The sequence below is a fragment of the Sorex araneus genome, chromosome 5, assembly GCF_027595985.1.
Source record: "Sorex araneus isolate mSorAra2 chromosome 5, mSorAra2.pri, whole genome shotgun sequence".
NCBI lineage: Eukaryota > Metazoa > Chordata > Mammalia > Eulipotyphla > Soricidae > Sorex > Sorex araneus.
Genome location: NC_073306.1, coordinates 72307375 through 72325064, shown reverse-complemented (window position 1 = coordinate 72325064; position 17690 = coordinate 72307375). Strand labels below are relative to the sequence as shown.

The 17690-nt window shown below is 37.4% G+C and overlaps 1 protein-coding gene across 1 annotated transcript in view; it reads left to right on the top strand.

The window, feature by feature from the left end:
* TTLL7 (tubulin tyrosine ligase like 7) overlaps positions 1–17690 on the top strand; it is a 171452-nt gene that overhangs the window by 129152 nt on the left and 24610 nt on the right. The window contains exons 18-19 of the mRNA XM_012931648.2: positions 418–498; positions 13781–13941. Of these exons, the coding sequence (XP_012787102.2) occupies positions 418–498; positions 13781–13941 (242 nt within the window). The remainder of the gene's footprint in view (positions 1–417; positions 499–13780; positions 13942–17690) is intronic.

Sequence of the window (17690 nt, the reverse complement as noted above, 5' to 3'; positions counted from 1 at the left end):
GAGGCCTTGCCAAATGATCTGGTCCAGGAATTTAATGTGAGAATCTGAGCATGGGCCCTTTAGTTCCAGTGATTACCAGACCACCCTGGCAGTGAATAGTGTCCAACAGGGCTGGTCACACCTGGGCTACACACCTGTAGGGAAGTTTGGGGAACCACATGGTACTGTGGGGGGGGGGGCGGTGATAAATTTGCCTTGTGCAAGCAATAACTCCTGGGATTATCCTCTTGCCCTGAAAGTGATCTTTTTATATACATATACATATGTGTATATATATATATATATACATATATTTCAAGTAATTGAATGTGTTTGCTTCCCAGTTGAGTGGGCAAAATGATCTCAACCAATTTGTTTACATTTTGCTACTTGAAAAAAAAATCTAATTTAGTTTTAAAATTTTCTACCTCAAAATAGATCATGGATAACTGGAAATACCATAAGTCGAAGGTGGCTTCATATTGGCTCATAAAATTGGATTCCGGAAAACAGCGAAAAGTGAGTAATGTCCCCAAATGAATTATACATATATATATATATATATATATACATACACACAATTTTGATTACGCTACATTCATAAATTATTCATGTGCATTTACTCATTCACCAATTTCTTCAGTCAATACTTGTATATCTATTTTGTAGTTGGACATTGTTCTAGTTTAATTTATAAAAAGACACACAGGGCTCCAAGTGCTGGAGCAGTGTATGCAGAGGTCCCAGTTCAATCCCTGGTGCTTTGTGGTCTTCTGATCACCAGTAGGTATAGCCCTGACTGCCTCTAGCACTGCAGGGTCCAAGAAGGACCAAGCAGGACTGTATTGCCTGCCCAAGCACTGACCAACATTGAACTATCCGGCCTGCACAGTTTAGAAAAGTATCACTGGCAGTTGCCCTAGGCCCCTGAGCAGTACTTGGGAGACCCTCCAAAACATAGAAAGAAAGAAAGAAAAAAAAGTGCTCTCATAAATGATACGCAGTATATGACAACATAAGGTATCTCTCTGGCCTGGAATATGGCTCACATGGTAGTTCACATGCTTTGCATATGCAAGGCCTTTGCATCAGTCCTCAGTATCTAATGGTGGTCTGAATACCTCCAGGGATAGCCCTGCTGTCCCCTGAGTGCCACTGGGTTGAGAATGGTGGAGAGTGACTCACACTGCAGTTAACTATGAAGAATAATACATCTGTTTTGTTTTGTGTTTTGTGTTTTTATTTAATAAGAAGGGAGCTGGATAGTAAAGCAGGTAAGGCGCCTGACTTGCATATGCCTAGCCTGGGTTTGACCCCCAGCACCCTATATGGTCTCTGAGCCCCACCAGGAGTGATCCCTGAGCTCAGAATTAGGAGTAAGGCCTGAGCACAGGCTGGTGTGTGTGTGTGTGTGTGTGTGTGTGTGTGTGTGTGTGTGTGTGTGTGTGTGTGTAGAGAGAGGGAGAGGAGAGAGGAGAGGAGAGAGAAGAGAAGGAGAAAAGAGGAGAGAGAGAGAGAGAGAGAGAGAGAGAGAGAGAGAGAGAGAAAAGAGAGAGAAGGTGGGAGAGAGATAGAACATTTAAGCAGTGCCCTAAGTTAAATTAGAATGACATTTAGCATGCAAAGTCCATCAGAGAGAGGGAAAGATAGAAAGTCCTTAAGGTAAAAGTGAGGTTGTTGAGTCTCAATTAGAAAACACAATCTTACTTTCTTACATTTAAATGTAGTTGATTTGTGCTGACCAGGTTAGATAATGAGATGAAAGATGAGGCTGGAAGATAGACAAGCATCAGATCACAGTGTAAGGGGCCAAGGAAGCCTGGCTGTGGGCTTTATTTGAAGCAATGGGCAACCATTGTCAAACTGTGAGCAGAAGAATTGCATTGTCTATTCTATAATTTAAATTAATCTTGAGAAATACTTATGAAGAATAGAATTGTCAGGGAGAGACAGTGGCACAGTAGAAGTAGAGAGGAAAGGTATTTAGAGGTAAAACTTAATGGTTTCAGAGTGGCTGGAAGCTGGAGAAAGAGTAGGAGTCTTCCTGCAGGATTCCTATGATATTTTACTTTGATTTCTTTTTTTTTTTTTTGAGATGGTAAGGTTGATACATTGTTTAGAGCGCCAATTGAAGATGCCGATTGTGTAGCTGTTCATGTGAATTTTTTAGTTCCGGTATTGAAAAAATATATATATAAATACAAAAATGTAAAAGTCTGTGGGGTATTTTATAGCTGTATGACTAGAGAGAATGTATCATTAGAGAAGAGCTTTGGGGATTGAGCCAGATCCATTCCTATGTGCAGAAATCAGAGTGATGAGAAATTAATCCAAGAGAATTGAGGAGGAGGAGAAGCTGGGAAGGTGGGCAAGCAGCTTGAGAACTAGATGTCCCTGAAACCATGAAAAGAAAATATTCTACTGAAGTGAGTTAGTGTCGCTGATAGGCACGAAAATAATTAACCTTGTGGAGGGGCCAGAGCCATAGTAGAGTAGGTTGGGCGTTTGCCTTGCATGTGGCCAACCCGGGTTCAATCCCTGGCATCCCATATGGTCCCCCAAGCACCACCAGGAGTAATTCCTGAGTGCAAAGCCAAGAGTAACCCTTCAGCATTGCTGGGTGTGACCCAAAAAGAAAAAAAAAAACGTGGTGGAGAGATGGGTGTTGGAACATTGTATGACTAAAACCCAATTACGAACAGCTTGATTGTGCTCTATCTCATGGTGATTCAACTTAAAAAAATATTTTTTAAAGAATTGCCTGTTGTTTCTGGCACCCTGGAGGATAATAGTGATGATGTCAGAGCAAATTCATTGACACAGTGGGCAGTCAGCTTGAGTGAAGTAGGTTCAAGAAATGAAAGGTAGAGAGGACCAGAGCCAGCGTAGACACTGTCATCCCCGTTGCTCATCAATTTGTTCCAGCGTGCATCAGTAACTTCTCTCATTGTGAGACTTATTGTAGCTGTTTTTGGCATATCCAATACGCCACGGGTAGCTTGCCAGGCTCTGCCCTGTGGGTGTGATACTCTCAGTAGCTTGCTGGGCTCTCCGAGAGGGGTGGAGGAACACGGGTCGGCCGCATGAAAGGCGAATGCCCTACCCGCTGTGCTATAGCTCCAGCCCAGTGTAGACACGAGGTCAAGGAATTTGCTGTGGAGGGGAAAGGGAAATGTGGCATCTGGAGAAGGATTTGAGACTTAACGCTGGAGTTTTCTAAGGGATGAAGATATTTATAGTTATGTATTCTTGAGAGTGATCTAGGAAGAGAGGAGTGGCATGGGAAAGAAGTGATGGAAAGTCTTTGAGTAAGTAAAACTGGAAGGGGCAATAGAAGGGAAAGCAGAGTGTGTGCAGTTCTGTTATGGGAATATGTGAAAATTTTCTTCAGATGGGTGTCGGGTTTTTGACGATTGGAGAAAGGAGTACATTGTAACATCTATCGTGGAGAGTTGCAACGGGAGTGGCAAGAAGCCCTGGGGATTTATCAAATGCATTGCAACATTATTTGGAGAGATAAGCAATTTTAGTAACTTCACTAACACATGATGTTCCTTCAGTAATGCAAGCTATCATTTCCTCTTTGTAGGATTGCATAGTAATAAGCTAAAATTTAACACTGATCCAATGATGACTTTTAAATTGCCTGATTTTATCTGGCTAAACTGAACTCAGCGATTTCACATTAACTCATTCAACAAATAATTACTTGGTGTTCTGCCACGTGCAAATACTGAGCTCCTGGTGAGGTGGGAATGGTAACAGGTATATTACAAAACATATTTTGAGCTCTTAATATGTGTTTGTCAAGCCATTGATTGTGGCATTGATTAATTAAGATAGGAATTTTATTAGAATTAGAACCACACATTTCCTCAAGTCGTGTATTTTCGTTTTATGATATTGAAGATTCCTCAGTCTAAAGAAGTTGTTAATTAACAAAATACCCAGAAAAAGATTTCAGTATTTTACAGATATTAATACACACTAAATGAGATGTTTTAAATCAGTGGAGAAAAGATAATTTTCTACTAAATGATACTAAAAAAATTGACTAGAGGAAAATTAAGTAGAGCTTTATCTCTCACCATATACAAAAAATAAATTCAAGATGAACGGTAGTTTTATAAATAAAACATTTATTTCAAAGAAAATATAGAAGTCTATGTTTATAATCTTGGAATGGGGAAATAATTTCTCAACAAAGATCTAAGACCCAGAGTATTTAAAAGAAAAGAATGATATACTTGATTACATAAAATCTAAACACATGAAAAAAACTTGCTCACACCACATCGAAGGTAGAAGCGGTGAGAGAAACAGGGATAGAGGAGGAGAAATAATTTGCATCACAGGAAAATACAAATTTCATTTGTAAATGCATACCTCCAACAAATAACTCTGCAAAAGAGAAACTATACTAAAATATTAATAAGTAAAATAACAAGGTGTGTTGGAAGGGTATGAAAAGACAAATAATGTAGCTTTATGTAGCCAGTTATGATATAAATAGATCCTTGCCCTTACTCATGACAAAAGCAAGCAAGTAAAAATCATCAGACTGGTGGGGCTGGAGTGATAGCACAGCGGGTAGGGCGTTTGCCTTGCACGTGGCCAACCTGAGTTCGATTCCCAGAATCCTATAGGGTCCCCTGAACACCGCCAGGAATAATTCCTGAGTACATGAGCCAGGAGTAACCCCTATGCATCGCTGGGTGTGACCCAAAAAGAAAAAAAATCATTAGACTGGCAAAGGTTAATAAATAATATTCATTGGTGGAAATCGTTATCAGTAAAAAATACTGTGCATTCAACGGGTACAGTGGTACATCTAAGGAGAAAGGTAATTTGCAATATCTATTGAAATTTCAAAAGTTCATAACTGTATGACACAGTAAAACCACTTCCAAAATTCTGTTTCACTGGATAAAGTGCTAGTATATAAAACATTAGTGTCTGTGAGAATTCATTGCAGTGGTATTTGTGAAAGCAAACATTTTGAATTAGCCTAAATGTCAATCAATAAAATAATGTTAGAAACATTAAAGTAAGACCATACTATTTACTTGTTTGAATTGGTATTATTTTGGAATCATATATATTAACTCAAGATACAGCAGGACATGACATGCTATACGAACCAAACATACGTTAGCAAAATTAACCAAACTTTACTAATCTGGAGTGAAGGACCTACAATACTACAGGTCCATGATATCTGTGAGATTGTAAGTCCTTCAAATCAAAGGTGTCTCTTCTCTCGTTCTTGGTAGTGTTCTGAGTTCAGAGTGACAAATGCTAACTGTATGTGGCCTCACATTGGCACAGAGGAACTCTCCCATATTTGGGTGACTTTATTTTTGTTCTCGATTTGTCATTCGTATGGTTTTGTGATTAACTTTCATTCTCTAGCCTGTTGAAGTTAGAATTCTGTTTTGTTTATTATGAATGTTGCTGCACATATCCGCAGTGTAGTCATTTCAGAAGGACACATATGCATAATGCCATTCAATGAGAATTTGAAATGTGATTCTTGTGACGGAGGAATGGAACTTTTAATTTTCAGTAATGTAAATCCAAACATGCCTAGTGACTACTGCATCAACATATTGCGTACACAGATCAAATTTAGTTTTCTAAATCATTTCTTAGGTTGGAATGCTATCAGCTATTTTCCTGCTGAAAAATTCCATAAAAAGAGTTTGCAAGGATATCTAGTGAGGTCACATTGCCTTGGATAACTTAGAGGGAGAACCTTTGCCAACTTGTCCATTCTTTGTACCTTCCTAAAGAGATAAAATAATAAATAAGCAAGTCACGCAGTGATATGACCCTGTGTATGTTTTATTTTGAAAATATATATCATTAAAATTTTTAAAAATTTGGGCACAAAATTATCAGGATAATTTATTTTTGGAAGCTTTACTTATTGAGTCAAAGAAAAGAAAATGATGACATTTTCCTTTTGTTATGTGTATATTTTTTTCAGATCAATGCAGTCTTTTTTTAGATGGAGAAAGAGCAGGGAGACAGAGACATTTCTGTGAAATCTGTCTGGATTCCCTTACAACAGATAGTATTTTATTATTATTTTAACTTTTGGGGCACACCCAGGGTTGCTAAGGGCTTATTCCTGGCTCTGTGCTCAGGGATCACTCCTGGTAGGCTCAGGAAATCATATCTTGCTAGGTATTGAGCCCATATGGTCTGTGTGAAGACAGGCAGCCTTCCCACTATACTCTCTCTCCAGCCCCAGATAATATTTCTTATTCTAAAATAAACCTGAAAGTTGTTTTTCACTCCGTTGCACTTACGATCTCCCTTGAGAGGTTTATGTTTTCATTTTTTCCTGCTTCTTTAAAAGCCAGAGAGCTTGTCTTTACTCACCTCTAAAAGGCTTTCTTTAAAGATTTAATTGGTGCAATTCTAGAATCAGTTATGAACTTTGTCAGTAGCAAGCTAGCCTCTTCACTCTGCACTTGTGCTTCTATGCAGGGTCATGTGTTTATTAAACAAAAGTCACCAAATTGCAATAAGACTATTCCGTTTTGTTTTTTTCACACGTGATATGAGAAGGCCTGTTAAATATTCACAGAATGATAAATTAAATGATTTTTGTAAATATAATAACCTTTATACATCAGAAAAATAATTCCATGTTATAAGGTTAAGTGGATTAATCTTTAGTAAAAATAAGTGGTTAATTATAAATTTGCTAGCAAGTACTATGATAGTATATCTACTCTCCTGATTCACTCTAAGAATATTTTCAGAATTTTCTTTGTGGAATACTATTTTTTCCCAATTTTTAAAATTAAAGAACTGTGATTTGCAAATTTATTGATACTTGAGTTTTAGTCATATAATATTTCAAAACCAATGCCACCACCAGTGTCGGCTTCACCAGTGTACCCATATTTCCTCTCCACACTCATCCCCACCCTATCCCATCTGTCAACTTGACAGACACATCCTAAAGTTTCAGAGGTTGCAACTTAGATCTCATTCATGTTTTCAGTTTTTTGAGTGTGTTTTTGACATATGGCTATACTAGTCACCCACAACAACAGTATAACTGAAGCCGAGATGCCTGTTCAATCTTTACTTCCAGTTCTCTTTTTCCCTCCTTGATTTTTTTTCTCTTTCTTCCTCCTCTCTAACTACTGGGATCAATGATGATCTCAGTATCCCTCTTTTACTATATTTCTTCACCAAGTATTCTATATGCCACAGAGAAGTGAGATCACCCCGTTTGTCTTTCTTCTGGTTTACTTCACTCAACATGCCAACTTCTAATTACAACCAAATTGCATGATTTCATTGTTCCTTGTGGCTGAATATTCCAGTGTGTATATATACCACATCTTCATAATCTGTTCATCTGTCATTGACATCTACGTTGATTCCATATCTTAGCTATTATACTGAGTGCATATGTTCTTTTGAGAGAGATTTTTTTTTTACATGGTCTGGGGATAGATGCCCAAAAGTTGTATTACTGAGTCATATGGCAGTTTAATACTAAGTGTTACTGAGAACTCTCCATATTATTTTTCATTCTAGTCAGTACCCTAGGAAACATTCCCACCAGCAGTGGCTGAGAGTGCAATACTGTTTTTTGCTTTGATTTTTTTCTAGTTCTCAATGTACGTCCACCTCTGTATTTATCATTCAATTTTTATGTTGGGAAGTAGACACACTAAGTGAGGGATCATGGTTTACTGAAGCTTACATACCTAGTGCTTTTTCTTCCAAATCCTAACTTGTTCTCTTTTGGCATAAATTAAAGGTATTGTGGTTCTGAATACTAATACCATATTTAAACACCAACACAAAGTTTATGAAAGTCTCGTAGTTTGCAACATCTTAGCGGTTACAACTGTTCTTTTACAAGGTAATAGTCCACTTAGAGGAAGAATTCATAACATCAATTTTGGCTCTCTGGGAGCATTGAGGATGGCTCTTACCTAAAACAATTTACCTTGCAAAGTAGCCTACTTCCTTGGAGGCCCTTGAAAAGTGCCTAAGGAACTCCAGACCTTGGCTGTCATTAGCAGCCCGTGTTTACACCTGTGCAGTTTATTTGCTTTTGTCACTGTGTCTATGATCACTGTTCCTTTTCTTTCCTTAAACACATTGTTCTTTGAGAAGCTTTTTAAGTAGGTGAAAGTCTCAGCTACTTGGTGAAAGGAAGCACGCGCGCTCCTCAGGAAAGAAGCAAGGGACAAAGAACAGCTGTTTCTGGGCCATTGCTCTTTTCTCTTCCCCTACACTACAGGAGTAACTTAAGAGTTTTCGCCATAATTTTTTGAATAACAAAATTAAATTTTTTTTAACTTTTTGTTTTTATAAATTCATCCTCATCAAATTGATAGATTCATCTATAGTCACACTAAGAAAATCGTCTAAGAAAAACATCATCACTGCAAATCATTTAGCCAGCCAGGAATGAAGGTATTGAACACTGATATCAATGGAGATATTTTTTAATTTTGGACGGATTTTTTTTTTTGATGGGCTTAGAATTTTTTTAGGCAAAATACTTAAAATTCAGCACACATAAGAGCAATTGGAGAATGGTAAAAGATGCTGAGAATCAGACTACAAATGGAGTTTACTTAAAAGAGTTGGGGTAAGAAAGGGGATCTGAGACATTGGTGGAAAAACATGGTGGATGTGATGTCAGAACATTGTATGCCAGAAATTCTTATTAACAGCATTGTGAATCATGGAGTCACAATACAAATTGGGAGATAAAAGATGAATGCTTTTTCTTTTACCACTTTCTTATTTGTTCCGGGTGAACTCAGAGGTGAAATCCACTTAGAAAATGTCTGAATGTAGAGCTCACGTAATATTTTGAAGAGTGCACTTGAAAAAATATCAAAAACTTTATATGTTTATAATACTATTAGGTAGAGGAAACAGTAAGCAAACATGTAGTCAGATGAACTTGGCCTTAGTACTTTCCCCAGAGCAGGCACTGTGAGAAGTTGTTTGGAGATAGGTCGCATTGACTCTAGAGAGTTTGTGTGAGAATGTGGGAAGGTGTCTAGCCTAGATAAAGCATGTGAACTGATTATCTTCTTTCCTATCAATAATCTTCATTCAGGACTGATTCTAAGATTTTTTTATTTTAGTAGGAGTATTTTTTGATGGGAGCTGGAGCAATAGCACAGTGGGTAGGGCATTTGCCTTGCACGTGGCCGACCTGGGTTTGATTCCCAGTATGGTCCCCTGAGCACTGCCAGGGGTAATTCCTGAGAGCAGAGCCAGGAGTAACCCCTGTGCATCGCCAGGTGTGACCCAAAAAAAAGCAAAAAAAAAAAGAGTATTTTTTGAGCAATGTAATGGAAGACAATGCATTTGTGTCCCAGCTCTGTAAAGATCAGGCCCTCTGCATAAAGGTACAGCTTCTCTCTCAGTACAGGAATAAGCAAAGCATTTGGTAAGGTTCAAGAGAAAACAGAATCAGATTTTAAAGACTCCTGTCTGGCAGGTAGGGTGTTTGCCTTGCATGCGGCCAACCCGGGTTTGATTCCTCTGTCTCTCTGGGAGAGCCCGGCCAAGCTACTGAGAGTATCCTGCCCACACAGCAGAGTCTGGCAAGCTCCCCGTGGCATATTCGATATGCCAAAAACAGTAACAACGAGTCTCACAATGAAGACATTACTGGTGCCCACTCAAGCAAATCAATGAACAAAGGGATGTTAGTGCTACAGTGCTATATTTTGTTTGTTTTTGAACTACACCAGCAATGCTCAGAGCTTACTACTGCCTCAAGGATCATTCCTGGTATGGCTCAGGGCGCATGTGGAATACCAGGTTTGAAGCTGGGTGGCCACATGTAAGGCTAAGGCAAGCAGCCTTCTCGCCATACTATCGCTCAAGCTCATAATAAAATTTAAAATGTAGAGTTATTTAATGTAGAGTAGGGAGAGGATAAGTAGGGAGAGAATAAAATTGTTAGGTTTTTATATATTGATCATTTATTTGCATGAAACTGATACTATTGCCTTGTAACGCTGGAAGAAGACATATTCAAGAAAAAAAAGAAATCTTGAATGTGGGTCGGTCAATTGTGAAATATAGAATTAGATAGTATGAAAGGTTACCTGTTTAGGAGGCCAGGGAACTAACTAATTTATTTCTAAATGTATATTTATTAGAACTATGCTTCTTTGGATGTGATAATAGTCCAGAAACACTGCAAGGCGAGTTCACTTCCCTGAGAAGCAGACGTATTTGGAATAGAATTAGAAGAGAAAGATTTGTAAGAGTCAACACGTCACTATCACTGTCGCTGTCATCCCATCTCATTGCTCATTGATTTGCTCGAGCGGGCATCAGTAACGTCTCCATGGTGAGACTTGTTGTTACTGTTTTTGGCATATCAAATACACCATGAATAGCTTGCCAGGCGCTGCCGTGCAGGCTAGATACTCTTAGTAGCTTGCCACGCTCTCCTAAAGGGGCGGAGGAATCGAACCGGGGTCAGCCGCATGCAAGGCAAACACCCTACCAGCTGTGCTATTGCTCTTGCCCAAGAGTCAACATGTAGGAGAGATAATTGAGGACTGAGAAGTGTCTTGTTCCTAGAGTGCAGTGTCAATCTGACACCTCTGAGTGGAAGCTAGGGAAATGTGAGAAGCACAGATTTCAGTGAAGTTCTGAGAAAGCCTTGGGCTTTAAAAAACAAAACAAAACAAAACAAAACAAAACAAAACAAAACAAAACAAAACCCTCAACAAAGGTCTCTTTTCAAAGGGAAGAATTTGCACCTGGCAGAACTAGCCTCTCATTGGTATTCCAACCACTATTCAGTTCTTGTTCAGGAACATTTTGGGGAGTATGTGAAATTGGCTTGATTGTTGTAGCCGGTTCTGAATAGGTAGGATGGCACCGAACCAAACACTTAAAAGCAGGTTGTTTCACGTGGTCAGTCTCCATAGCTGATACAGAACTGTTAACGATGTAATTTAATTTGACAAATGTTTTGGATTGCCAGTTTTTTTTTTAACAAGAACTATACCATGTTCTGTTTAGGATTTTGTGTGGTTTATTCATTCATTAATTTATTTTCTCATTCAAATATATAATGCAACAGGTATTTATTACAGTCTTATCATATCCTTAAGGTATGAAATGCATTGGATTCCCATTAAGTCACTTAATTCCGTTTTGTGAACACTGTAGAAATATGTATCTAACTTTCTGCTTCAATACTGCTGGTTGCTCCATAGAATATTGTGAAATTCTAAGATTAAAATGCCATACACACAAACTCTTCCAAATGGTTTTCATTGTGTGTGTGTGTTTGGAGATAAAAGAAAATTATTTGCTTTATTTCATATTTTCCTTAGTGAGTGTAAAAATTAAAGGTCAAGGATGTGGAATTAAGTACTAAAAAGAATCCTCACCAAGTGAAAATGGAAATAGTTAAAATCTTATTTAATCCCATGTTGCAGTAGCTGCACATTTACATAATTTGGTTTTCTGCCAAGAGTGAATTTGCTTTATATAGTTTGTAAAGAACATATATAAAATATGAAAATATTTCAGCATTGGTAAGTTATAAAGTATGCTAAATTTGCTGAAATGCTTATTTTCTGACATTTTATCTAGGCGTAAACTAAAATTGGAGTATGACGAGAAAAAGTAATGTTACTAAGGTTCTACTTTTTACATTTATTTTAGAAATAAATTCATTTCTAAAAGATCCTTGTTTATCAAGTATTCTCAAATAGCTATTTCATTTTAATATCTCTGCAGTTGTTTCTGCATTCATTTTGGTATTTTTTTCTTTTTCATTTGGGCTGACATACATGCCATGCAGAACCGTTCATTTTGCCTCAGCAGAGGTGCTTTTCCCCGATAGCCATGACTGCTGCACGCATCATTAGAACAGCATGTAGTGGTTTTAATGTTATTTCTAAACCTCTGTCACCTCATGCCATTATTTTAATTTAGGGCCAACTGTTCAGCCATATGGAGCAGTTTGTCATTCAACATCTGTATGTTCTTACAAAATATGAATTTGTCTGTGTGATTTGTGCCTTCAAATATGCTATATTTCATGTGGAAAAACAAATTCTTTTACTTTATTAATGTTTTCATTGACTGAATCCTCCCATTTACATTTCCCCCCCATAGAGAGATCAGTGTTGGATTGAGGTGCTTTTAAAAGCCAGAGTGTCAGTGAATGGATTCCTATAAGTGAGCCTCTACTTAAGTCCTCACCATTTCTTTTTGTGTTTCACAAATTATTCATCTTTAATCTCCTTTATTCTAATCTGAAAGCTCTCAGAAATGCAATGTAGCATGATAAATAGAACTGGCAGCCACTGTTTCCTCATTCAAATCCTATTGCTTGCTGGCCTTCTCAGCCTTCCTGAAACCAGTGGGTTTTCTGCTAAAGGTGCAGTTGCTGATTTCTCATCTGTTTATACGTTCAAGCGAATTAGTCTCTACTCTCAGGTCCAAATACTGGTGGACCTGCCACTGCACCTGTGTTTATACATAGAACCCCCACTCCATCTTTCCAAATGTTATTTGACTAGAGGTGAATATGAATCACAGAAGAAAAGAATGGGGCTCTCTTCAAGGATTTTGCTCTCAATCGTGGACAGACAAGTTAATTGTAAATCCATTTTGGGTAGTTGTTAAAAGCACGGGTCTGATTATATAGCTCATTTATTCTCTATAATCTTGAACAAGTAACCTATATGCTTTATGGTAAGTTTTCCTCATCTGTAAAGTGAGACCCATAATGTTTCCTGAACCCAAATATTTGTATAGACATTAGGAGGCAAAACCTAATCCCACTCTTTTGATAAAAGTGACATGACAGGAACTTATGTATTGTTTTTGTTTTTCTACCGTTTGAATATTCTCTGTTTATCTGGGCTTTTTCTTTCTTTCTAATGAATGCTTGCACACATATTTTGCCCATTTTTTTCTATTAAGTCATTGGTTTTATCTTTTAGACTGTGACATGCTTTTAATTTTTTAGTGTTATTTAAAAATTGTTATTTTAAGCACCAGAGTTTTACAAAACAGTGTTTGATAGATTTTATACATAAAACTTCCAGCACCACGCCCTCCACCAGTCTTTCCTCCACCATTTCCCGTGTCCTCCACACCTCTATTCCCCTCTGCGGTCACTGTCACTGTCACTGTCATCCCATTGTTCATCGATTTGTTCGAGCGAGCACCAGTAACGTCTCTCATTGAGAAACTTATTGTTACTGTATTTGGCATATCCAATACGCACGGGTAGCTTGCCAGGCTCTGCCGTGAGGGCTCCATACTCTCGGTTGCTTGCTGGGCTCTCTGAGAGGGGCGGAGGAATCGAACACTAGTTGGCTGAGTGAAAGGCAAAAGCCCAACCGCTGTACTATTGCTCCAGCCCCCCGTCCATGGTAAGAAGCTTCCTATTGAAGACTCCTTTTCAGTTTCTATTAAGTCACTGATTTTTATATTAGTAAGTTTGGGGAATTTATTATATTTTCTGACACATTTTGTCCTCATATTTTGAGATTGCAATTTTAAAATATCTATTAATTAAATTTGATTTCAGCTTAATCATTTTATACTCAAGTGGTCTAACTTGTCATTTGCCACACACCAAAGTTTCAAAAATGCATGGGTTTACTTCTGGACTTTCTATTCTGTACAGTTGTTCAGTTCATGTGTATGTTTATCTTTGAATTGTGTGTATACACACACATATTTACTCATCTCTGAATTTCAGGAATGTATATAGTCATCTAGATTTTGAAACTCTTTCCCTCCCCACTAGATTTTGGACATAGTAAAAACAAGTGTTCGTTCAGTTCTTTCGCACATCTGGAAAGTACCTGATGTTGAGGAAATAAATTTGTATCAGATTTTCAAGCGAATTTTTAGTCGCTTACTATGGAATCGTGGCCAAGGACTGTGGAACTGTTTCTGTGATTCAGGGTAAGTTCCAAATTATCTTTTAATATTTTCACCTTTATTATGTTAATACCAAATTCTGAAGATAACCTAATAAAATAAATAAAATTTCTTAATGTCTCTAAAAATATGAATTTTTTACTGCATGTATGTGCAAGTGTGTGTGTGTATGTGTGTGTGTATGTGTGTTTATTTGATTTTGGGCCTACACCTGGCAGTGCCTGAGATTTACACCTGTCTCTCTGCTTAAGGATTACTCTTGGTGGTACTTGGAGACCGTATGTGGTGCTGGGATTGAATCGGGGTAGCCTCATGCAAGGCAGGTGCCCTACTGTGTGCTGTCTCTCTGGCCCTATTGCTTTTTTTCCCTTTTCTTTCTATTTTGCTTTGTTCTTTTGGGTCACCCCCAGTGATGATCAAGGGTTACCCGTGGCTCTGCACTCAGGAACTACTCCGGCCCCATCTGGCTCAATTGGTTATTTAAAATAATACATAGCTCTAATTTTTGTTTTGTTTCTTAACCCATACCTGGCAGTGCTGAAGATAAGCTTTGCTTGGTGCTCAGGGGTTAATCACAATAATCACAATAGTTGTGTGTGTATGTGGAGGGATCATATAGTACTGAGAATTGATATTGGGGCTCCCATGTACAAAACATATGCTCTAGCCATCTAAACCATCTCCTCAGTCCCCTGTAGCTGATTTTGATGGGACGAGGAATAGGGAGACAATAACACTTAATCAGTTCTAAATTTGTGAAAAGAAGGGAGTCCTTGTGCATGTGGCTGGTCCAGGAGCTTCTCAAAGACTTCTCAGAGCATCCTAGGGCAATTCCCAGCAACATGTAACTGACCAGTCCCCAGGTTCAATTCTAGAGCCCGAGTGCTCAGAGGGCTTCGAAGGCCACATTGATGGTTCTTGGGGGCCTCCAGGGCTCTACTTGGTGATGCTTGAGTGGCCATGTGCTACTCGGGATCAAATTCAGGGCTGATATATGCAAGGTATGTGCCCTGAGCCATATGCTCTCTCCATGGTCCCCAGAAGTTGATCTTAAATCACAAATAACTTCAATGACAAAATCAGTATCTGGAAAATTCTTTAGCTGTTACCTTTAAGTAGCTGACTTCCAAAATTATGACTTACCTCCTGCTCCTCTTCAGAATTTTCGTCCTGCCAATGCTGTTGTGACTCATTTTTAGTTACTCCTCAGGATATCCAAACTCAAATGCTTCTTATCTCCTTCTTATTGAAAAATATCTTCCCATGTGAACACCCTTAATCCCATTTTATCCTCCTAGTCAGAGAGGTTTGATATCTTCAGCTTCCTTCTCCCTCAGTTTATTTAATCACATGCTAAATTCTACTAAATTTCCTTTTTCTGTCACATATCCACTGTTGCTAATCAAGCTGGCGTCACTTTTTAAAAATAAACATTTTTCAATCTGTGATGAATATTTCTGGAGATGTGATGTTGAATTTGACCTAGGCCCTTCCTAAGGAAATTAAAAAATGAGAGTGACTCAGGTTATGTGATTTATGTGTCAGGCATTGTCCTAAACACATTCTACGCATCCAGCATTTAATCCTGATAACATCATTTTGAAGCAGGTTTTATGATCACTATCATTTTATAGGTAAGGAAATTGATGGACTTTGTGTGGCTGGGATTTGAACTTAACAACCTAGTCACAGGCTTATGCTTGTAACAGATAAGTGCTACTTCCTCTAGGAGACAGAACAAGATACATACACAAGGGATCATTATAAAAGAGACACAGAAACTTCAGGCTGAAGAAGGTTATAAGAGACAGTGAAGGTAATTTTTTAATGATCAAGATCTGCATATTAGAAAGAACTCACACTCCTAAAAGTATATACACCAAATGAAGGACCAGCAAATACTTAAAACAACTGCTAATAGACCTGAAGAAAGACATTACATAACTACTATTGTGTATTATATATGGCTTTTCATCTCTAAAAAGGCGAATATACATTCTTCTTCAATGTACATGAAACATTTTCCAAGATAGACCATATGCTGCACCATAAAAAATACCTCCTTAACATTAAGAGGATAGAAATTGTAGAAACATACTTTTGGATATCAAATAAAAGGAAACTTTTTGTGGAAGAACTAGATGAAATGAATAGATTTCTAAGTATTTGGCTTCCATTTTTTTTCTTTATGCATCATACTTTCAGTATTAGTTGATAAAAAATCTAGTAATTCTCCTTATTTATCCTAAAACTCAAGTTCTAATCTAAATATGTGAAACTTAAATATGTTGATTTTTCTTTTTTCATTTGTCTTCTTACATTTCTCTCTTACCTGAATGCTGCTCCAGAAAAACAAACTCATGACTTTTTGGAAAGTGTCTTCAATAATTTTACTTTAAAATTTATTTACATTTATTTATTGGGGTAACAAACTGATATAATTACAGATATTTAGGGGTACAATTTAATGACTTCAAAACATATGCTACCACATCAGACCCACAAGAAAAACCATTAGCCAAGTGCCAGATGAAGCAAGCCCTGTTCATCTTATTTTTCCTTTTTTAATAAATGGACTTTTGTGTGCTGTCACTTAAATATGTAGCACTGTCCTCCCATGGTTCATTGATTTGCTCGAGCGGGCAGCAGTAACATCTCCATTGTGAGACTTTTGTTACTGTTTTTGGCATATCGAATACACCACGATACCTTGCCAGGCTCTGCTGTGTGGACAGGATACTCTAGGTAGCTTGCCGGGCTCTCCAAGAGAGATGGAGGAACAAACCCGGGTCAGCTGCATGCAAGGCAAATACCCTACTCGCTGTGCTATAACTCCAATCCAACACTTAAACATGCATTCATTAAAAAGAACATGGACTTTGGCCAGTGGTTATGAACGTAACACCCTGAATGGGATAAGTATCTTGATTTAATGCTTAATTTTAGCTATTAGGGAGAAAGATGATATAGCTCATATTCAGAATGTTATATTATTTTTTGTTTTCTTATCTCTGCACTCTTAAGTAAGGGAATAAAGAGCTATCTTAAAGTGAGTCAATTATATTAATTCCAACCTAATGACTTCAAAGGAAAAATATATCCAAATTGAGAGGAGAAGGTGGTGATAGAAATAGACATTTGTAGGAATACTTAGGATCTCCAGTGAAAAGAAAAGAAAATTCAGATGGTTGAACTCAGGATATTATATGTGTGTATTTATTCCTATCTGACAATATTTATTTTTAGGGCATAGTAGATTAATGCATATTAATTATAAGCATTACCATATTAATTCCTAAATATTTATTGGTCAAATAAAGTATATATAAACTTTATGTATATTTGGACATCAAAAATATATAAAATTTAATACTCATGCATTTGGTAATTTCTTATATTTGGTAATAACTTTTGTTGTTAGTGTTAATTTAACTAGCATACTGAATGAAAAATTGTTCCTCCATTAATAATAAAAATATTATAAACGTTATGTATAATTATAAAAATTTTATTTAGTGCTAGTATCTGAGAACATGAAAGGCACTTAACTCCTTTCAGTGTTTTCATTTTATTCAATAACAAGGAACTCTTTAATTCACCATGACATACTGACTTTCTGGGACCATGTTGTTCCTGAAAAAAAATAAACAGTAGCTTTTCTATTGAAAAATAGTTTTTTGAATTTCTAAAGCATCTTTCAATTCTTTCTAAAGCATTTGCTATTCAGCGATATCAAATATCTTTAGAAGATTGAAAATGGAGTCTTTGAATTT